The sequence below is a fragment of the Akebia trifoliata genome, chromosome 3, assembly GCF_017979445.1.
Source record: "Akebia trifoliata isolate Shusen 1 chromosome 3, ASM1797944v1, whole genome shotgun sequence".
Taxonomy (NCBI): Eukaryota; Viridiplantae; Streptophyta; class Magnoliopsida; order Ranunculales; family Lardizabalaceae; genus Akebia; species Akebia trifoliata.
The window spans coordinates 46,824,580-46,848,648 of NC_141377.1; the positions used below are offsets into that span (position 1 = coordinate 46,824,580).

At 34.7% G+C, this 24,069-nt stretch overlaps 2 protein-coding genes across 4 annotated transcripts; both read left to right on the plus strand.

Moving 5' to 3' along the window:
• Positions 1-12,905: 12,905 nt before the first annotated feature.
• On the plus strand, positions 12,906-14,848 carry LOC147407428 (B-box zinc finger protein 21-like). The gene is made up of 3 exons (XM_086432843.1): positions 12,906-13,648; positions 13,777-14,199; positions 14,317-14,848. The coding sequence occupies exons 1-3, from the start codon at positions 13,463-13,465 to the stop codon at positions 14,581-14,583; spliced, it is 876 nt and encodes a 291-aa protein (XP_086288969.1). The 5' UTR covers positions 12,906-13,462; the 3' UTR covers positions 14,584-14,848.
• A 6,454-nt stretch (positions 14,849-21,302) lies between these two features.
• On the plus strand, positions 21,303-23,659 carry LOC147407429 (receptor-like protein 36). Of its 3 annotated transcripts, none has more exons than XM_086436000.1 (2): positions 21,303-22,133; positions 22,938-23,659. In XM_086436000.1, the coding sequence occupies exons 1-2, from the start codon at positions 21,542-21,544 to the stop codon at positions 23,474-23,476; spliced, it is 1,131 nt and encodes a 376-aa protein (XP_086292126.1). In that variant the 5' UTR covers positions 21,303-21,541; the 3' UTR covers positions 23,477-23,659. The 3 variants fall into 3 exon arrangements, with proteins under 3 accessions (XP_086292126.1, XP_086292127.1, XP_086292125.1); XM_086436001.1 differs by having other exon boundaries at positions 21,304-22,040; XM_086435999.1 differs by having other exon boundaries at positions 21,339-23,651.
• The last annotated feature ends 410 nt before the right edge of the window (positions 23,660-24,069 follow it).

Below are 24,069 nucleotides of genomic sequence, written 5' to 3' on the forward strand. Positions count from 1 at the left end.
GAAAATGGATGATCCATGATATCCAATCTTTTAACGAAGGGGATATTGTGGATGTACGACGTGGCTCTCTCTCAGCCGTCAAATTCCACTACAGATGATCCACTCCTTGGTGTGAAAAAATGATCTAAGTAATGGGTCTAACTGAGCATTTTGGAAATTTCAATTTTAAGTCAACTTTCCTCAAGTAAGCTATTCCAAAATAAAGCAATATTTTGATATCCATGGTTAGAGCAACTCCAATTCACGTCTCTAAGATTTGGTTCAAAATTGATGTCTTCTTTGAATTGGAGAAGATGCTCTCTTCCGAACTAATTTGAACTCCAACCAGTCACCCCTCTAAATTACTATTCATTTTATAAATCTGAGATAAACTGAAAAGAATTGAAATAAATAGATTAAAACATGTATAATGAAAAGATGGAAGACAAAATGACATTTATGTGAAAAAAGGTAGGACAAAATAGGTATTTAAAAATAATGAATAGTGATTTCAGATGGATTCTAAAATTTTCCAAAAGCCTAGCATGAGCCGAGCTCAACGAAGCTTCATAAATAATTCATCTTTTAGAACAACAAAGGTTAGAGTTTCATTGTAATTTTTTTTAATAACATTTATGAGGAGTTTTTTATTTTAAAAATGAGCACAACAATAGTAAGATTGCTTGATTTATGCACAAATTAGAAGCAAGAAAACTTTTAGGGCAGGTGCAGGCTAGCATACATGGTAAAGTCTTTGGGTGATAATACCGTTAGATTCTATTGACACTAAGTTACAGGTCCGGTTCGACTCAATCTGACCTACTGGTCCAATGTTTTAAAGCATTGGCAAATACAATTGCCAAGGGACCTATTAGGTGCGCACCACGGGTTATCAATTGCACTCCATTACCTAAAAGTCCTCTCCTTAGTTTCATTTGTAGGATTGCAATAAAAAAGAAATAATCACTACATGAACCTCAACTATTGGTCTGGGCACAACAAATTTCACCACAAAAACTCAACCCATGTAAGTCAATTGTTTTTTTTCAAGAGAAGTATAACCTTATTTTGAAAAACACAAGAGGACGAGATGACTCCCTTTTGTATAAAATGCTACACAAAGTAAAAAGAAAAAAAAAAAAAAAAAAAAGAAAAAAAAAAGGAAAAAAAGAAGAGGAACTAAAGAAAAACAAATGGACTCATAACTAAAAGAACACAACACATCCCGACAAAATCCTCGAAGAATACCTTTTGAGTTTAGTCCCACGTCTGACACTCGTTGCCTTCTCTCTCTTTATAAGTTTTTAGGCCTTTCCACTTATTATCAATTGGTTTTGAGTTGGACCCTTAGATTTATCATGGTATCAAAGCGGGACTTTCTCTTCTCTACGTCATTCAGTTCATATCTCTACGTGTTTTGGCCCAGTCCAACCTACACGTACGGGGGAGTGTTGAGTTTAGTCCCACATCGGATACTCATTGACTTGTCTCTCTCCTTATAAGTTTCTGACCGTCTTCATTCATTACCAATTGGTTTTGAGTTCTATTAGACTCTTCAACTGTGCATAATAGATATATCTTGAGGCCCAACATTTAGTAAATTTTATCATCTCCCTTTCTCTTTATTTGACTAGAAGTTGTCCCTTAAGAAAAGTAGTATAGTCATATGGTGTTCCACATTTTTTTTCAGCTTTGTGAGGCCTTACCATCCATATAAGACCCAGCATATGGTCGCTTTTCTCTTTATTTTTTTAATATTCTCTTTATATATATATATATATATATATATATATATATATATATGGGAAATGTTCAGCAACAAACATTTTGACAAACATTTTGGCAAAATATTTTTCAAAACATGGGTTAGAGGTTTTGGAATGGACTGATTTTTAGTGAGGATGATCTCTACGGTGAGGAGATCATCATCACCAAAAATCAGCCCATTCCAAAACTTCTAACCCCATCAAAAATGGTTTACAAAAAATGGACGATCCACGATTTTTCAACTTGTAAACTGGGGCTAGAAGTTTTGGAATGAGCTGATTTTTGGTGAGGATGATATCCTCACCATAGAGATCATCCACACCAAAAATCAGCCCATTCCAAAACCTCTAACCCATGTTTTGAAAAATGTTTTGCCAAAATGTTTGTTGATGAACGGGACCCCATATATATATATATATATGGTGTTTCACATTTTTTTTTCCAGCTTTGTGAGACCTCACCATTCCTCTTTTGAACTAAAAGTTATTGTCTGTGAATTCTTTTCTTATCTAAAATTTATGGGATGACCGAGGACATGTTTTTTTAAAGATTCTTGAGATCTTCCATATCTTGAAATGAAAAGGTGTTATTTGTCTTCTTCCTAGGTTGAGCTCCTCCCTAACCTTATTTAAAATTTAGTAACAAGTTTTGGTAAATATTTCACATGCACACCTTATATATATTTTCTCACCAATTGCTTTCATGCCATGTCACATCGAGATGTGAGTCAAGAGAGCAAAGTGTTGATCCGCATACAACACGAAGTCATGAAATCCACATGCACATGCCATATGGGACTTCGGTCAACATTTTAGTTCTCTCCTAATGTCTAGAGTAATTCCTCATTGACTCACTGGTGGGCACTATTTAATAAGGATTAGAATATTGATGCACGTTGGGTACATGACTGACATGGCAAGGGCACAAAACCGCACATGTTTTTCTTGTGTATCCCGATAAAAACGATTTATGATTTAAAAATATGTATAATGAAAGATGGAGGACAAAATGACATTTATGTAAAAAAGGTGGGATAAAATAGGCATTTAAAAATAATAAATAGTGATTTAAAGACGGACTCTAAAAATTTTCTATGTCTCTAGATTTAGAGTCGTGACTAGGGATTTAGAGGGACTGATAGAAATTTAGAAATCGGTTGGACTTAGGTTCGGATGCCTCTATCTCTAAATTTAGAGATTTAAAGGTTGATTGGAATTGCTTTTGGAGATCTAAGGGTTATTAAAAATTTACGAAAAGCCTAGCATTAGCCAAGCTCAACGAAGCTTCATAAATAATTCATCTTTTAGAACAACAAAGGTTAGAGTTTCATTGTAATTATTTATTTATTTTTATTATTATTATTATTATTATTATTATTATTTTTTTTTATTGGGGGGGGGGGGTGGGGGGAGAGGTTTATTTTTAAAATGTGCACAACAACAATAAAATTGCTTGATTTATGCACAAAATAAAAGCAAGAAAACTTTTAGGACAGGTGCAGGCTAGTGTACATGGTAAAGTCTCTGAGGATAATACAGTTTGATTCTATTGACACTAAGTTATAGGTCAGGTTCGACCCAATTTGACCAACTGGTCCATTGTTTTAAAGCATTGGCATATACAATTGCCAAGGGTCCTATTAGGTGCACACCACCCGTTATCAATTGCACTCCATCACCTAAAAGTCCTCTCCTTAGTTCCATTTGTAGGTTTGCAATAAAAAAGAAATAATCACTGCATGAATCTCAACTAATGGTCTGGGCACCACAAATTTCACCACAAAAACTCAACCCATATAAGTCATTTTTGTTTTCTGAAGAAGTATAACCTTATTTCAAAAAACACAAGAGAACGACATTACCCCCTTTTGTACAAAATCCTACACAGTTAAAAAAAAAAAAATGGACTCATAACTAAAAGGAATACAATACATCTCGACAAAATCCTCGAAGAATACTTGTTGAGTTTAGTCTTACATTAGATACTCATTGCCTTATATCTCTCCTTATAAGCTCTTAGGCCTTTCCACTCATTGTTAATTGGTTTTGAGTTGGACCTTCAGATTTATTATGGTATCAGAGTGGGTCTTTCTCTTCTCCACACCACCCAGTTCATATCTCCATGTGTTTTGGCCCAGTCCAACCTACACATGCGGGGCGTGTTGAGTTTAATCCTACATCAGACACTGCCATGTTTCTTTCCTTATAAGCTCTTGAGCTTCTCCACTCATTGTTAATTGATTTTGAGTTGGACCCCTAGATTTATCATGGTATCAGAGCGGGCGTTTCTCTCCTCTATGTCATCCAATTCATATCTCCACGTGCTTTAGCCCAATCTATCCCACACATGGGGGCATGTTGAGTTTAATCCCACATCGGACACTTATTGTCTTGCCTCTCTCTTTATAAACTCTTGAGCCTCTCCACTCATTGACAATTGATTTTGAGTTGGATCCCCAAATTTATCAATATCCCATCAAAAAAGTTTACTCAACTTGCACCAACAGAAAAGTAAACCCAAAATGTCCAAGGTCACATCATAAGTTGTCTTCTCCTTCCCATGAAACACCCTTCTATTTCTCTCCTTCGAAAGTCCCCAATGTATGGCAAAAGGGATGATAGACCCAAGATATCTTTTCCTTTTGGACAACACATTGCAAAAAGAAAATCATTTTAACTCATCAATTAATCAATTGACAGTGAAGACTCACTAAAACTATATTTTCATTTTAGAGATAAGAGATGATGTGTGCAAATCTTTAATGGTCACAAATTGTTGAATTCATCTTCATGGATCTAACTACATTGAAGGTTAAGATCCAAACACAAGTTCTTAACAATTTCAATATCAAAAGTTTGAAAAATCAGTACTTTGCAGTTGTCGCCAAAATTGAATCCAATAAGACCTGAAACCAACTTATATGATGATGTTGTTTTTCTTTTATTGGGAGTTTAAGTTTTAAAGACATTAAGAATTGTTGTTACATTAGGAGTGTGCAACACATTTGTATCTCTCTTGTCGCACCTATCTTTTCTTTCTTTAAGAGTCCTTAAGGTGTTTACTATGATTTCTCACATACACTGAAGATCTAAGACACAAAAAATTTAAGTAATCGTTGTGTTACAACATAAATGGATTTTTCGACAAACAAAAAATGTGTTTTATTAGACTCTCCAAAAAATGAGTTCTATTAGACTCTTCAACGGTGCATAATAGATATATCTTAAGACCCAACATATAGTAAATTCTATTATCTCCCTTTCTTTTTATTTGACTAGAAGTTGTCCCTAAAGAAAAGTAGTATGGTCATATGGTGTTCCACATTTTTTTTCAGCTTTGTGAGGCCTCACCATCCATATAAGACCCAACATATAGTTCCTTTTCTCTTTATTTGACTAGAAGTTGTAACTAAAGAAAAGTAGTATGGTCATATATATATATATATATATGGTGTTTCACATTTTTTTTCCAGCTTTGTGAGACCTCACCATCCCTCTTTTGAACTAAAAGTTATTGTCTTTGGATTCTTTTCTCATCTAAAATTTATGGGATGACCGACGACATGTTTTTTTAAATTTTTTTAAAGATTCTTGAGATCTTCTATATCTTGAAATGAAAAGGTGTTATTTGTCTTCTTCTTAGGTTGAGCTCCTCCCTAACCTTGTTTAAAATTTTGTAACATGTTTTGGTAAATATTTCACATCCACACCTTAAATATATTTTCCCACCAACAACTTTCATGGTATGTCACATCCAGCTGCGAGTCACAAGAGACCAAAGTATTGATCACATACCATACGAAGTCACGAAATCCACATGCACATGCCATATGGGACTTCGGTTAACATTTTAGTTCTCTCCTAATGTCTAAGAGTAATTCCTCATTGACTCACTGGTGGGCCCTATTTAATAAGGATTAGAATAATGATGCACGCGGTTGGGAACACGGCTAAGGTGGTAAGAGCACATAATCGCACATCTTTTTTCTATATATATCCTGATAAAAATGATCTATGATTCTGTGCCCTTGACACATCAGCCATGTACCCAACCGTGTGCATTCATCACGACTCTAAGGATTATGCAACAAACATAATCAGTGTAAAATTTGAGGGAATAATTGTTTCTGTAATCATAAGGAAAAATTTAAAGCTATATAATTATTTAGAGTATTAACCTCCAACCTTGAGATAATTCTAACTTGAACATCGAAGAATCTTTTGTAGACACATCAACAGTGTTTAAAATAGTGAAGGTTGAAGATAGAATTAGAATCACAATGGGATTGTTAATCTCGAGAAAATGATTAAATTTTTGCCTTTATACTAACCATGTTTTGTGATTAATCTTTAAGGGTATTTTTTGGAATAATCTTATAATCGTAGTTGTTGAGCCACTGTTTACATGTGTGACATCGTGTGCTAATCTGACACATAATTCACAGTGATCTTATTAGATCCACCTCTAAAGTTGAGGACATGTGCGTTTGTCCCATTTCCCTCAATAAAAATTAAATAAATAATATACTTTTGCTATTGAACCCCAAATAACAGAATAAATAAATTAAAAAATTAATGCTTTTATGATAAGTAACAAAATAATGCTTCCAGGGTCCCTAACTAACATTATGAATCATATCCCTAATCCCTAGTGAACAATTACTGATCCCTATGAAAATTGTATTTATGCATATCTTGTTCGAGCCAAAAAAAAAATCCTTAACATTGGTTTGAAAAGCATACGTTGCTTTGCAAAACTAATAAGAAAATAAATATTGTCATAGTTGAAGGTTTTTTTTTTTTTTTTTTGGTGTGTTTACATCCACCTTCACTACATTAGTCAACATTTTTTGAAGTCTTCATCTTAGGGCTTAAAATTGGTCAAATATTATTTGAAATCCGAGTGATCTGAATCCAATTCTGATTTTTTGTGGATTTGATTTTTTCAAGCATATCCAAATTAAAATATGGGTTAGATATGAGTTGATGTCTCTTGACTCGAGTCGAATATGGACCCATTCCTATATACACTTATATCCAAATGATATATTATTTTGTATGTTGTATGTTATATTTTTATATCTTTTAGTCTATCATTAATCAACAAATGAGTATTAGGTATAACGGTCAAAGCTTCTTTTCAAAAGGAGGAGGTCTTAATTTCAAATCCAATATAAGCCACATTTTTTTAATAAATTACTTTGTCATAATTTTAAATTATCCAACCCAAATTAATTAATTCGATCTGGATTTGGAATCGAATTAAAACTTGGATATGAATATAAGTAGATACATATTCGGTACGAATCCAACCCTTTTATGTCCTATTTCGTCTCACTAATCTTCATTTGATATGGTCATGCCATCATCATTATATTATAGTTTATTGTTTATTGAAGTTAATTACTCTTAAATAAATCAGATCATATTTATCAAGTCGATAAGTCAGTCATATTTTTTTAATAAATTACTTTGTCATAATTTTAAATTATTCGACCCAAATCAATTAATTCAATCGGATCTGGATTTGAAACTGAATTAAAACCTAGATATGAATATGGGTAGACACATATTCAATACGAATCCGACTTTTTTAAGTCCTATTTCGTCTCACTAATCTTCATTTGATGAGGTCACACCATCATCATTATATTATAGTTTATCGTCTATCGAAGTTAATTACTCTTAAATAAATCAGATCATATTTATCAAGTCAATGAGTCGAAGCAGACTCTTTCAATTCTTTTGATTTTTAAAACATAGCTCTATATGCATAACGAGAACCTTTAAATGCATTTTGTCAACATGGGGCCAACTATGTCTCACCCCCTCTCTTTCCAAAATAATGGATTATGCTTTAGGTAGGAACCCACTAAAAAGTGTTCCTTCGTTTTTAAATAGTTTTTGCTTCAACTTTTAGCTTTCAAGATGGTGGTAGGTCCAAGTACTTGTTCTTCCACTTAAGTCATCAAACACAACTTGACATGCGAAAATATATATATACACACACTTGTGGACCTACTTAGTGAAAATCAGCTGGACTTGCAATTATTGAACATTTTTTATTTTTTTTCACAAGGCATCCCACACTCTTTGGGACAGGACTAGTGCCTGTACTTGCACACATAGTCACAAAGTCGGAATAAGGGTTTAAAACAGCAAGGGAAAATTTCAATAAAAATGTTGAAAATAAGAAATAAAAATAAAAGATAAAAAATATATATTAAAAGTTATGAATAATATAATACATACATTTATGAGTCACTAAATTCTATTATTTATTAAATTTCACATTGAAAAAATAAGAAATTGTTTTTTTTTTTCTGTCCAATGGAAAAAATGAAGAAAATCGGCATTTTTGTCGCAAATGAAAAAAGTCATGTTATTAATTGTTAGAGATGCAAGACGTGTTTTAAACGTATTTTTTTGAAAATTAAAAAATTAAAAAAATACCATTTCGCTATTGTGCTTGCACACTATGATCCGACTAAAATTTCTCGATTTGCAATAAATTAAGTTAGGTCACTCAATTTTGAGCACACAACTGGAAGGAGCAAACCCTCCTAGTCATGAGCAAAGAGCTCACATCAACAGTTCCATAACCGAAAAAAGTACTTTATGATTCAAAGTCAGAAATCAACCATTCACGATAGAAATCATGAAGTATTCTATCATCTCAATGATTGAGGATGATATTAGCTTACAGCCCAAATCACTTAGGATGAAAGTAAGGCAACCTCCATGAGGTAGTAAAATCTATGATAACAACACAAAATTACTGGGCATCAAAAGTCGAAACCCCATCTACACAAATTGCCTTAGGTCTTAGGCTTATCTAAATAATTAAAAAAAAAATTATTATAATTTCTTTGATTTTCATCAAAATTAGAAAATGGTTGGATATCACATGACCATGGAGAATACCACACATTCAACGATGACAAAGGAGACGATTGCATCAAGTTGGATGTTGATGTGAATTCCGTTTAGCCTTTTCAAACTTCACACATCTCTTCTTTCGAATCATCTGATTTTTCATTAATATCTGTTAAAAAACACAGATAAGACTTTTGTAGGCAAATTAAAATTCGTGGGATTTGCAAGTAGGAAAATGCTGAAGTGATATTGAAATTCACATCGTTTCACACATTACTGACGTGAATGTGTCGACAGAACAATAGATGCTTTGCATTGTGATACGAGTGAAAAGCATCTAGGGTTATTTGCACGCCTTCACGTCAGCAATGTGTGAAACGATGTGAAATTTAATGTCACCCTAGCACGACGCTTAGAAGTATGACCTCACAAATTCTGAAAGAGTCGTGATGGAACATTGACGTGCACAAAACCATAGATGCTTCTCACTCGTATCTCGATGAAAAGCATCTATGATTCTATAGACACATCCACATCATCAATGTCTAAAACGATGTAAATTTAAATGTTATTTCAGCATTTTCCATTTGGAAAACATCAAAAGTCGTCCTTAATCATCGTACACTGCCCTCGAAACCTGAGGGACCTCCTTTTATTGTTAGGGAACAGGAGTTGGGTAACATGTTTCGACACATTGCACGTCAAAGGTCTAATTTCATATAAATCATGGTAATCTTAACTAGGTTCAAACTTTAAAATGTGGTTGAATAATACCGGTTTTGTTTGAAAAAAATAGAAACCAAATCCACATGTGTTTCGTACCCCCATAAATTCCTTTTTATGGGAAAATGGGTTGGTGGTAGCGACCACCAATAAGTTGGAAAATATCGTTTTATAGTCCCATCATTATCATTATTTGGAGTAACAAAAATCCATATACTTAGTCAAACATATGGAAGCGTGATGTACACAATATCCAATTGTTCTCAAGATTCGTAAAATAAGACGATCCACACTGATCGATAATGGAGTGATACTGATTCAGTATCGAATTGATTTGTTATCGGTTTTATATATGACACTGTAACAAAATTGACAACTGACATAGTAGTTAACTTACTGCAATATGAAACACAACCAAAACATTTTTTAAGTGTTTTAAAGCATATTTGTCCCCGTCACTCAAAATATGGGAAGAGAAGACTAAAAAAGATGGAAGTATAAATGCCACCATCTAAAGAACTTCTCACATTAAGAATTTTAAGTCGTAAAGGGATTAGGAGTTCATGTTATAATAGAAGTATAATGTAATATATTTGTCTCTCATGTCTATGATTTTAAATCCCATTTGAGATCAAGATGACTTGTCTGATACATCTCGGTATCGTCCACCAATGAAATAGATAGATAAGTCAATTTTAAAACCAAATTCTTTTTTCTCATTATTAAACCAGACGTCTCATATCTTTTCTCTCTTGAGAGTGTTTTAGTTATTTTCTAAGATTTCTATCACATACTCTATGGATTTAAGGCATGAAAAATTAAGACTCTTCCGCTACACATAGTAAATGTCTCTAGACTAATATTCTCTCTCTTTCTCTTTATCCGACAAGAACTGTCTCTAAAGATAAGTAGGCATGGTCATATGGTGTGTTTCACATGCTCTTTTGTTACTTTGTGAGGCCTCACCATCCCTCTTTTGATCCACAAGTCAGATGATGAACAAAAATATTTACTGTTTTTGAATTCTTTTCTTATCTATAATTTATGGGGATGACCGACAACGTATTTTATTCCTTCTTTCAAGATTCTTGAGATCTTTCATATCTTACATGAAAAGGCGTTATTTGTCTTCTTCTTTGGCCGACCTCCACCACGGCATTGTTTATAAATTTTTATGATATTTCCATATCTGACCTTTAATATAATATACACATATATACCCGTTCATGTTTTAGTGAATATTTGACATATTGTCCATATTTGTAAAATTGATATGCTCTCGTTGAGATCGATCTTCTTTAACAGACTAATAGAAAATGAACATTTACTCGAGAACTCAAACACGATGTGAATATTTTACTTGATGATAAATATAAACACCCAATAAGTGTTTTAAAAACTGGACCAAACTGGTGATTGGATTAAGATCGACAAAAATTTTGTATTAAAATCAATTCACTCACTCGATCACTTGTTCTTATGAATCTTATTTTTTTGATAAAAAGAAATTAAGGTAATTTAAGAAAAATGTACTATACTATAGATATTTTTAATTTTTTGATACATACAATTCAGTCCAAGTAAATTGAATATTTTTTTTTTTTTTTTGATTCAATCATTGATTTGACTTGATTTTAAAAACATTGAATCCAATAATTAAAAATTATTATTGAAACTAACTTTCGGTGTGAAAGTCTACCTAACAAATAGGGAAGTGTGTGATATATAATATCTATCCTGGCCAATATAAAATAAAATGAACCAATTGGAGAGGGTAACTTCAAATATTTCCTGATTGGGAAGTCGATGGCTTAATAAACTAATTATAAGATTTTAGAGTATTTACTACTAATCAACTTCCTTCTCTCAAGGAAAATTATTTTTAAACTTCAAAGCAAATCTTGATGGAGGTAGGGAAACACCTAAATGATTATTTAAAGAGTCGTGTCGTGATTTTCTGAACACACAGATTCACACACGAACACACACAATAAATACACCCCTATACGTGGCTATGTATAGAACCATAGATTTTCTTTGGGATAAACAACTACATATATTCTGGGGATGTGTATTAGTACTCCATTGTCCATAATTCATTATACCTTTTTTTTTTTTTTTTTTTTAATTTCATCCTCAACGACTTGTATTGCCATCTTAAAATAATCGAGTGAAATCAAGCTTTAAAACTCTCACTTGGTGCAATGAGTGATTCTTAAATTTTTCAATGGGTGATTATTAAATTTTCCAGTTGAGTTTTTAAACGTATTTCAGACTCAAATTCTTCGTTTCTAACAAAAACCAAGATTTTTTTTTAGGGGCTTAGTTTTGTGCAAGATATAACACTAAATTTAATATTTATAGGCAAAGGATAATATTTATATGTTTTCTTGATAGTGAAACTATAAAAATATAACAATAAAATAAAATGAAATTAGCATTGCCCATGCTTGTGAATATTAAAATTAGTTTTACCACCACCCACCCCATGTGTAGTACTGAAAATCCTAATTTTTTTTCTTGTTTTCTGTTATAGAATGAATATTTTGACTTGGAAATTTATTGGAACTTGGTTGAGATTTTTCATCCTCACACATTGCATGAAATGAAGGTTTTTAAGTTCGATTTTACATGATTTCTTTAATATTGCAATGGAGGTTATTAATAGAGGAAATGCAAAGAAAATCCTAAAGGATAATTTGATTCAATGAATAAGTTGATGAACAAAATCCTAAAGGATGAACTTGTTCGATAAAAAAGACAAACTCTACACTCTTATTGGAATCATTTTATTCTTTTTTTTTTTTTCCAAATATTTTGTGACATTTAAATAAACTGTCTTCGTAGGGCATTTTAAATAAAATTTCAGCATTAATTCACCATCAATGGATGATGTTGGCGGTTGGTCAAGGGTTGAAAATTTGTTGTGGTTTAGGGAATTGCCCATTTTTCTGGGACAAATATTTTTTATTAACAAAGTTTTGTGCTAAGCTAATTACTCAATGATATGACCCCAAATGCATTTAAAAAATAAAGGATCCTATCCAATGAGGGTGGTGGATTGAAACCTTCCTCCCACACCTCAACACATGTCCCATGATCCACAATACAAAGAATCTTCCTTAATAATTTCCTTGAATTGTGGCTCACATGGCATGTATTGAGGTGTGAGAGGAGGATTTCAATGCTGGACCTCGCATGTATATGATGTGTACGTAAAAATAAAATTAAAAAGAACTGATGGGTTAAGAGAAGAGAAAATTGCAAGAGAATATAGGTTAAAGATTCATGCAATCCCAAGGGGTTAGCCTAGTGACAAGCAGAGCCTTGATAAGCTCCTCAGTAAGAGTAGGTCAAGTGTTCGAAACCTCATGAAACAATAAATTTCTTGGGACCACCCTCCAAGGTTCAGTTGACTCTCGATTCAACTAGTTGCATGTATGACTTTCCAAGGGGGCGATTCACGCCATTAATTCATCAGCTCAATACACATATTTATTAGAGAAACACGGCATCCCAAGGATATTAAGGGCAAAATTGTAATCAACAATGAAGTATGGGTACACACCTAGATGGAAGGAACCAGTTGCCCATTATGATAGACCAAGCTGTTATATTTATGTATTTAAAGAAAACGCTCGGATCAATTAATGCGCTTCTTGTCCAACTCTCAAATTGCACAGAGAAAAGAGAGAGAGCGTAAGACAAGGACCGGCAGAGAGGCCCAACCCAACTAACGATGCTGGCACTGACTGTGTCCTTGAGAACGAACGAGAGGGAGAGAGTGTGTTTTATGTGCGTGTGCTTGGTGAGTCACCTGCCCTTGCCCTTGCCCATGCTGCCCCAATATGGAAATATCAGAGAGACCCAGACAATGACAGAGAATAGAAACCATTTTTTATACCTCAAACAAAAAGCTAATCGAATTTAAATATGTAATTGCGGGGGTCGGATCGGATCTACCCTAACACACACACACACACACACACACACACACACACACATGAATTGGAAAGACATGTTCATCCATTTCCCTTGCACACACCATTACATCCAATACTCTTAAGCTTCCAAGTCTTCTTAGCCCATCTCTCATTTCTAATTTCTTGAAGAAGGAAATGAAGATCCAGTGCGACGTGTGTAACAGAGAGGAGGCATCAGTGTTCTGCTCTGCTGATGAGGCTGCACTCTGTGATGGCTGCGACCATCGTGTCCATTACGCAAACAAACTCGCTAGTAAACACCATCGCTTCTCTCTCCTCAGCCATTCTTCCAAAGACGCCCCTCGTTGCGATGTCTGCCAGGTATTCGCTTAATTTTGACATAGAGACCAAAAGAGAGAAAGACTCCTCTCTCTCTCTCAATTCTCAATCTCTTTTTGTTTCTTCGATTATGGGTTTTATTTATTGATGTTGATGTTAATTTGTTATAGGAGAGGCGAGCCTTCTTGTTCTGTCGAGAGGACAGAGCGATTTTCTGCAAAGAATGCGATATCCCTATTCACACAGCCAACGAACACACCAAGAGTCACAATAGATTTCTCCTCACAGGCATCAAACTCTCCTCTTACACCACCACCACCACAACTGCTTCGTCTTCAACTAACGGCTGCGATGCTTCTGCTCACTCTAAGATCATTAAGAAAACCCAATCTTTCTCTCCTGAACTACTTGATCCTCCACCGTCGATTGAGAATACTCCATCAAAAGGTGGTAATCATGTTGTTGATCGAACGACAGCAAGCGAAGTGGGTTCGACCAGTAGTATATCAGAGTACCTGATAGAGATGTTGCCAGGCTGGCACGTAGAAGACTTTCTCGATTCCTCCTCTGCTCCCACCAATGGTTTCTGTAAGGTTTGCAATTACAAGACTGAAAATTTCCTTCTCATTCTTCAATTATGCTGTTTATTTTTGTTTTAATTTCGGTTTAATTTGTATAATTTAGACGATTTCTTTCTGGGTTCATTGCAGTCTAATAATGATCTGTCTCCGTTTCTGGACGTTGATCTTGAAAACAATCTGGGTAATGTCGTTTCTGAAGATCTAACGATCTGGGTTCCTCAAGCCCCATCACCTCTTTTTCCACCCCAATTTGAAGAACAGAAGGATGGGTTATTTAAGGAGTTAAAGGAGGTTATTAATCCAAATCCAAAGGTGAGCAGAAGGTGGAGTAATCATGGTTTTATGGTTCCTCAAATCAGACAGCCATCCAACAAGAGATCCAGGCCTCTTCCGTAATCAAATCTAGTGAAGAACAAATGGTGGTTTTATGGGGAGTTATCTTCATGTTTCAGTTGTTATTTGATCTCCCTCACTCCCTCTCTCAGTGAAATTTCTTCCATGGGAGATTTGCTTCAGTTTTATCTTTTGATCTGATCTCCTCCTTTTGAGTTGTAGCAGTGAGCAATGTTTGTAAATATTGTGTTCTTTCTTAACATATATGTCAAAATTGAAAATTTTGTCACGCAAAAGTCAATAAAATATTTCACAGATTTCAAATTAACTAATCAAGAGCATCTCCTATTTTCAAAAGAATAATGATTTTCTGAACCCAACCCCAATCTCTCTTATACACACCCCTTGACGTGGCATGTGCCAGGATCATAGATTATTTTTCTCAGGATATACTACTATGCATATTTATAGAGATGTACAATTGTGTATCTCAAGGGTAAAAAACCTATGATTGTTGACCATGCCACATCAGGAGACGTTAGAGGAGGTGTCAGAAAATCACGACTCTTTTAAAAAATACTCGCATTAGGGAAGTTTTACACGCAACATCCTGCAATGGATAAATCCCAGATTTTATGAAATCTCAAATTGAAAAAAAAAAAAAAAAATTACTGCATGGTGTGTTTCGTGAGTATTTAGATATGAAATAATATAATAAGGTGTATTGTGCTACATGGAGACATGTATTACAAAGATTAAGATAAGATTTGACTGATTTAAGATAAGAATTAGATTTGTTAAACATAATATTTATGTCTAATTAAGATTTACTAAATTGTTTTCTATATAAATCATGTTGGGTCCTTGATCTAAGTGAATCAATTGACGCACGGGAGAGAAAGTCGAATTACGAGGAATAAAAAATCACCATTCAGCTTAATTAGTATTTATTTCTACCCATTAATTTCCATCATGAGCTTGGAGCCCACCAATCAAGGGATTGAAAAATCCCCAATCAAGCAAAATTATAGTGCATAGGGCGACCTGGTGTTTGGTAACCATCCAACTCCCTGGACTACATGATCTTCCCTCAATGAAAAGTAGAGCTTAGGAGCATTGAAGGGACAAAAGTTAGCTCATGTGTTAGTCTTGCAATGCTGCACTCCAAAAGTGCGACATGGAATCCTTTTAGCTTCACTTGCTCATTAATTACTCACCTGTCCATTGAGTTACTCAAAACGAAACCAATTTGATTAGTGATTCTTAACCATCTCGATCAAACACTTTTCATCTAGAGTTTTGAAGCCATTATGGAATTATTGATGAAAATGCTTGACTCGAAAGGCCAGAAATTAGAAATCTGATAGATTATGAAGTGTAGGATCAAAAAGAGCCAAGAGTAGGACAACCATTCATGCCTAAATGGGTCCTATGTAATAATATGTGTCATATGGAGATATACGAATCAAATTGTGCAATCGTTTTCGTCTCAAAATGGAAAATTCTGTTGGGATTCGTTTTCTGGTTTCTGGGTGGTTATGTACACAGATCAATGAAGATATTTTATCGTCACGCAAGAAATAAGATTTATAGAATAAGACGAATTTCATACGGGTGAAGCTAACATACTTATTAATTCACAGAGTTCAATTTTTACTTCAATAATTGGATTTCCGAAGCTATATGATGAATTAGTCACACAAATATGACAAGTGGGACCTACACACCAAAAAGTAGCGCCTCATGCTAGCCATGGTGTACGAACCAAATTTAATATTCCTCAAAATTAACAAAATAATTTTAATGATGGAGAAAATTACTTCGAAATGACTCAAAACCAACCCTATCCAAGCTAGCCAAACCAAGTCAATTGGCAACCCGATTGAGTAGGATCGATTCAAGTCGATCTGGCCAAACCAAATAAGCCACCCTAAGATGGTTCGATTGGTTTGGTCCTCTTGAAGCAGCCGAACCCCTATCATCTTGATTGGTGGTTCAACTCCCTTGGGGCAATCGACCCCTCGCCCTCACCCACACCCTCTTCGACGTATTAGGTTCAATCATATGCTCACGTCTTCTTCTCCTTTACTTTATAGTCCTTTTTGAAGTAGACAACCCTTTCCATCTCCAAGATAGGAGACTCAGCCCCTTTGGCGTAACTGACCCTCTCCCTTTCCCAGATAGGTGGCTCGTCCCCTATACTTCTTGGTTTTCTTCCTCTACCTCTCTCTCAAGCACTGGAATTCCAACTTTTTCATTCTCGTTCCACTAAGGATGAATGATCTCTACACACTTATGGTCGAACCCACATGAAGCAGCCGAACCCCATATATCCAAGATAGGAGGTTCAACCCTCTTGAGGTAATTGTCCTCTTCCCCTCTCCAATGCGTATAACTCGATCCATTGGGTTTTGCAATCTTCTTCTTCTCTCTCTTTATTCAACCTATTTCAACATCCTTCTTTTACTATCGCTAAGGTAAGGTGAAAGTGACAACTCACTATTATCCTCATGGAATTTCTACTAGTTAGCCACACAATAGTATGGCATTAAAATACACTAATCCATCCAAGTAGCGATACACCACAAAAGGTGCTACTACCAATTCAATCACCATCTCAAGTAAAGCTACTCGAGTAGCAATACAAGGAGAAAGTCATTGCTACTATCAATTTAATCATTGTCTCAAGTAAAACTATCAGAGTAGCAACACGATAACAAAAGTACTGTTACTGAACTACCCACACAGCAATATGATTACCCTATTCAAATAACAACACAATAACAAGGTGTTACTATTGCACTTACCGCAAAAAGCATGGAAGAAATCACAATCAAAAGAATTATGAAGGCAAACTTGACTAAGTCAACTCGGAAAATTGAGTAGTCATTGAGTTGAAGGACATACACAATAAAGACCACTCCTCATGTAAGGTAGAGTCGTGATTTTCTGATGCCCCCTGATGTGGCATGGGTTAGAACCATAGATTTTTTTTCTTTTGAGATACACAATTGTTCATCCCTGTAAATATGTGCGACTGTGTATCTTGAGAAAAAGAATTTATGGCTCTAGCACATGCCATGTCAGGGGGGCGTGTTTCAGGAGGAGGCGCTAGAAAATCATTATTCTGTAAGTTATAAGAACCATGAGCCTTAATGGCATAAATGCTAGACATCATGCCATGGTGAGTGATTACAATTGAATTTATTATCCTATATTAATATATTAACTCTATAGGGAGACTCCTCCCACTCGAGACCAAAGGAAAAATCCACATAATAATTCTCTACTTCTAAGCTTCTTCTTTTTATTCTGTAATTTTATCAAGTACTAATTTGATTGTAGGTGGCTCTTTAGCCAGCATTACATCAATATCTTTTCAGGAAAAGATTGATGGAAGAGACAATCAAAAAAAGAAAAATTCATAGAAGAAGACGATCAAAAATTGATAAGATAATTGAAGTACAACATTAATTGTAACACAAATCTCAAGGAATAAGAGACACAAGTTTTCAATATTGATTTTATGTTTATGGAATCAAATTGCTCCCAAAGGGTGAGGGCACTTGGATCAGAACTTGGAGTTGTTTGCACAGACTTTGCCTACATACTACACCTTTACTTAGGAAAGAAATTTCTAGTCGAGGGTTGTGTTAAGGTTTACGATGCATTATATACACCACCCTATGTTGAGAGGTGGGACCAGTGGCCCAATCACGTGCACAAAACTGACATCAACGCCAGTGTACCAGTTGATCAGTTTAGTTGGACAGATGTAGCCAGGACAGATACCCGAATCGAATTTGAGATCTGGGCTTATTGAATAATGGAGGCCCATGAGTAAATATTGAGCACATAATGAGAAATGCTCAAGGCGAATGACACGAATTCATCGATTCCCTAAGACAAATTCCCTTCTCTTGTCTAATCCACAACACTTCTTCTCAAATGAATCGTTTTGTGGGCCTTGGGATCACAGTCTAACTTTAAAATCAGTTGTAATTATGGTAAAGTATGAGTGTTCACGCTACAAACTTGCACACTTTTAAGATTCCTCGTTTATATATAGTGATAGTTAATCTATGGTTTTATTGGCCGGGGCCAAGTTTTATGATGAAATCACTTTTATTTCTCAAATCAAAATTATTTGGTGTCGTTCCTACAAGATTTGACATCTCTTCTTCATCATAATTATTAAACTTATTTACAAAATTATGTCTAGAAACTCAACCTTTAATGGTGTGGTGGCATTAATGATTCACAAGAGTGCCTTGCTTGGGCTTGAGGTGTATAACAAATTAACAAACTAACAAACAGTGGCCCACCTCAACCGCACATCTCATTAATAACAACCCACAAGAAACCTGGATACACATTTATCCAACAAATCCACAGCACACACTACTTATTATCTAGAGGACAATATACTGTATATATGAGACCGCCATGTCTGGGTGTCTCCTTCATCTACACCCTTCAAAGGCCCTTATCACAATCGACAAACCTAGAGAGGCTAAAATATTAAAATGGGTGAGGTTCATTAATTGTATAAAAACAATATATAAAAAAAAGGGTTCCTAACTTACCTCCCTCTTTAATATTTGATTATTAGATAAGCCTATTTATATATATTAAAAGGGAATTCGGTTGCATCCTTTGAGGTTTTGATTTTTGACCAAATCTGATAAAAAATAATAATGAATGCACACGGTAAATCATACGCGATCTGTACGTGGCTGATGTGGCAAGGGCACAACCACGCCAATCACATACAAACTGTGTATGATTTACCATGTGCATTCATCACGACTCTTTGATAAATTGGGCTGGGGTGATTAACCTAGTCATGCTCTAATAATTTTGAGGCTCACATGGACTATCTCCCTGGCCCAAGTAATAATACCTATAAAAAAAAAAAAAAGGGATAAAAAAATTAAAAATAAACAACTAATCAAAGGCTTTGAAAGTAGATGTCACTAAAATCTCAAATTTCACTGCGTTGATGTGTTAGTCATAGATATGTTTCTTCGAGATACGACTAAAAAGTATCTACTGTTACATGTGCATCTCAACGTCAGAAATGTGAAAATCTCAATAAATCCTAATGTCACCCCAGCATTATATCTATCTCATCATATACATCATCACTAGATCTAATCATCAAAGTGTTAAAGTATGGCTCAAAATCATTATGCCAAGTCCAAATGTGTGTATTTTTTGTTAGTCTAAGGTAATTTGAGTTAGGCGGTGTTTGTTTGCGCTGTTTTCAGTGCTTATTGCTAAAAAAAATTAAATTCAGTACTTTTGTCAAAATAACGTGCGTTTGTTTACTCTATATTCTCATAAGTGAAAAAAATTCAACACTATTTTGTGAGAAGTTTAATTTCAAATCTAAGTATTTTCTAGAGAAGAAAATAGAGAAATAGAGAAAATCCAAGAGAGGAGAGGTTGAGACATGTGGGAAAATTGAGATTTAGAAGAAGGTGAAGTTAAATGATAGAGATATATTTCCTTGTATCGATTTGCATGTTTTCTTTATAGTGAAATTGAACTCCAACGCTTATACCTCCATGGATGTAGTCATGAATGAATTACGTAAAATCTCATATTATGGATATTGTGTTCTTACTCTTTCTCTGTGAGATTGTTTACCTTCTTTGTATTTGTTACTATTAGTTGGATTATCCTTCATTACTATTATTAAATAATGTCTTAGGAGGTGTAACATACAAGGTATTAGATTAAATATCCAATAAGTATTTGATCAAATTATTAAGTGAGCTTCACAAAGATTTTCATATACACAATACAAAGTGTTATTCAAATCTAATCATGAGAAATGAATGACATTGTAACCCTTCCAAAATTAAAATTAGAAAAAATTTTAAATGTTCCAATTAAAAAAGTACTTATAGAGATAATGTTTTCATTACAGTCAAATCTCCTCAAAGTCAACAATCCGGCAAAGCATGAGGCATGTGATGCCCACTATGCCTCTACTAATAAGTCAAACCAAGCCCACTTCCTGTGAAGGAAAGTTAGGTCATTGGTTGAATAGTGCAGAAAGAGGCAGACTAGGTTATTAATCTATGAAAAACAATAAGTGAGATTTTAAATTTTACTAAGGGTTGTTTGAGTTCAAAGGGATTACCTCATTGGCAATCTAAGACCAAAAACGTCAAAATTTACTTAAAAAATTCATATTCAAATTAAAAAATATTTCTATTTTATTTTTTTGACTTGATCGAAGACTTTGAAATGAACCGCTATCAAACACCCACAAACTTTCAAATTTAAAATTAAAATTTAATTGTGAAAAATAATTTTTTTTTAACAATTGAAAAATTCTCTAAATAGTAAACTATATATATTTAATTCTGAAAATGGTAAATTACTATTCATAAAATTATAATATTTTAGTTAAAAAGAGGGGAAAAATTACAATTTTTTAAAATGGAATTACTAATATTGGGAAAATATTTATTGTCTTATAAAATTGATAAAATTGTTTTCTCTTGTAAACTGAAATATTTTAATTCTAAAATATAAAAAAAGATAATTTCTCCTTTTGAAATTAAAATAAATTATTTATTATTTTGGAATTTTTTTGGGAAATGGCTCTTAAGGGCCATATTTGTGTTTACACGGACCATAAAGGCTCCAGTCATGAAGTATTAAATTCAAGATTGGAAATCTTACTAATTATGACAGAAGTTTAGAAAAGTCCTTCAAACATCAACGTTTCAAAAAGAGGGTCTTGAATGGTACATGCTTTGTATATGAGTCGTGATGAATGCACGCGGCTGATGTGGCAAGAGCACAGAATCATAGATTGTTTTCATCAGGATACACAGGAAAAAGACGTGTGATTCTGTGCCTTTGTCATGTCAGCTGTGTATCCAACCGCGTGCATTCATCACTATTCTTTATTTATATACAACCTTGATAGGCATTTTCCCTTCTTAAAACCAATATATCACAGCTAAAAGGCCTCTACACCCTCAGTTCTGTACCTTCTTCAATGGGTTTTCTATCTAAGAGAAAAACCATGACACTCTTCTTCCTACTCTTCTTATCCTCATTTTCTTCCCTGAGTCTAATAACAAAAGCATGTCATCCCATTGACAAAGAAGCCCTGCTTAGCTTCAAGGATAAGATCACCCTTGATCCTTCTAACCTCTTACACACATGGAACCAATCCACAAATTGTTGCACCACTTGGGAAGGTATCGAATGCGATTCCTCTGGCAGAGTCGTCAACGTCTCTCGTTCTGGCCTTTCTTCCGACGACGATTTCATCTCCGATACATCGATGACAGGAACAATATCACCCACTCTGTCCAACCTCTCCTTCCTTCACCTTCTAGACCTCAGTAACCTTAAGGACTTGAAGGGTCCAATCCCTCCGGAGCTCGGAAAACTATCACACCTCACTTATCTCTTCCTCGATTCTAATCGACTCACAGGTTCAATCCCCTCAACCTTTCGAAATCTACGCCGAATTCAAAAGCTCTACATTGGTGATAATCTTCTCTCTGGTGCTTTACCTTCTAGTGTTATTGAATCTTTAACGTCTCTTTCGGAATTAGGTGTGTCGGGTAATGAATTATCAGGTGAGATACCATCTTCAATTGGGAAACTAGTCTCGTTAACGAAGCTCGATTTACATTCCAACAATCTTTATGGTAGTATTCCTGCATCAATTGGTGATCTCAAGAAGCTTAGGTACTTAGACCTATCCGAGAACAAAATAACTGGAAGCATTCCTTCAACGATAAGGGGACTTAAGGAATTAATTATACTTTATCTCAATCAAAACAAACTCACAGGAAGTATTCCTTCTTCAATTTCCAATCTTGTTTCTCTTCAATTCTGTCGATTATCTGAAAACAAGTTAACGGGTAGTTTACCAACATCGATCGGGATGCTCCCAAGCATTCAGAGACTAATCCTTGAAGACAATATGCTAACAGGCAAACTTCCCGCTACCATTGGCCATCTTACTAATCTCACTGATATATTCTTCTCTAACAACCATTTTAAAGGTAAGATCCCTTCGAGTTTTGGGAATCTTCGGAATCTTCAGGCACTTGATTTATCAAGAAATCATCTCTCAGGTCCCATTCCTTCTCAATTAGCAAAATTAAATCTGTTACAGACCTTAGACTTGTCCTTCAATCCTTTGGGTCTAGTAAGAGTACCAGATTGGTTTACAAAATTGAATCTATTTCAGCTAATGTTAGCACGGACAGGGATAGTAGGCGAGCTTCCGACATGGTTATCTTCTTCATCTATATCGACTTTAGATTTATCAAGTAACGGATTAATGGGTAAATTGCCTCGTTGGATAGGCAACATGACCAATCTATCTTTCCTCAATTTATCTAACAATGGGTTGTCTTCCTCTGTCCCTGTAGAATTCAAGAACCTCTCACTTCTAATGGACCTTGATCTTCACTCCAACAAGTTCTCGGGCCACCTGCGAACGATCTTCTCGAAAAGGGTCGATGACCCATTAGGCCATTTCAATTCTATTGATCTCTCTCATAATTTGTTTGTTGGACCCATCGATGAAGACATTAGTGATCATATCGCCATGGCCTCAATTCAAACATTAGTACTATCACACAACCCTTTGGGGGGATTGATTCCACGAAAATTAGGGAATTTGGGTGAATTAAAGAGGTTGGGGCTCAAGGGGAATGGTTTATTGGGGCAAATACCAGAAGAACTTGGCGATGCAAAAGAGTTGGAGTATATAGTGTTGTCGGATAATTATCTGAATGGTAGTATACCAGAGAGATTGTTAAATTTGGGGAAGATCAGAGAATTTGATGTGTCAGAGAATCTGCTTCGTGGACGGATACCTCCTCATAAGGCCATTATCCCTGCTTCTTCTTTCAGGCATAACCTTGGCCTCTGTGGAGCTCCACTTCCTTCTTGTAAGCGTGCTTAGCGGGCTCGTTCATGGTGGGATCATTTGCTAGGAGTCCTCACTGTAATCCGAAATTAATAATTGAAAGGAAGGGGGGATTGAGCTAGTGATAATTTATTTTGTTTTGGTTCAATCAAATGCCATGTTCTTTTTTTCTTTTTTTCTTTCTTATATCAATGGCTAGTGTTGATTTGAAGAAAATTTTCATGGTTCACTTTTTTTTACCCCATCATAGAGCATCTCCAACTCATGGTTTTAAAACTCATTTTGACGTTTGTCTCGTGAATGAGACCAAGTAGGCTTGGACAAGTTTGAGATGTCTCTTTCAACAATAAGAAAAATGAATCGTGGGTTTAAATCTTGTCTGATACATTGACTTGTCTGTCCATCTCGTTGTTGAGCAATATCGAGATGACTCGGGCGATGTCTCGGTCTTGGATGAGTTTTGAAACAATACTCCAAGTAGTCTTTTTTTAAAATTTAAAAAAAAAAAAAATTTCTTTTTCATATTTGAAGGACAAATTGGCCCCTTTAAATCACTATTCAACATTTTAAACATTAATCATTTAGTTACAAAATAAAATAAATATATTCAAAGACAGACATGGACATCT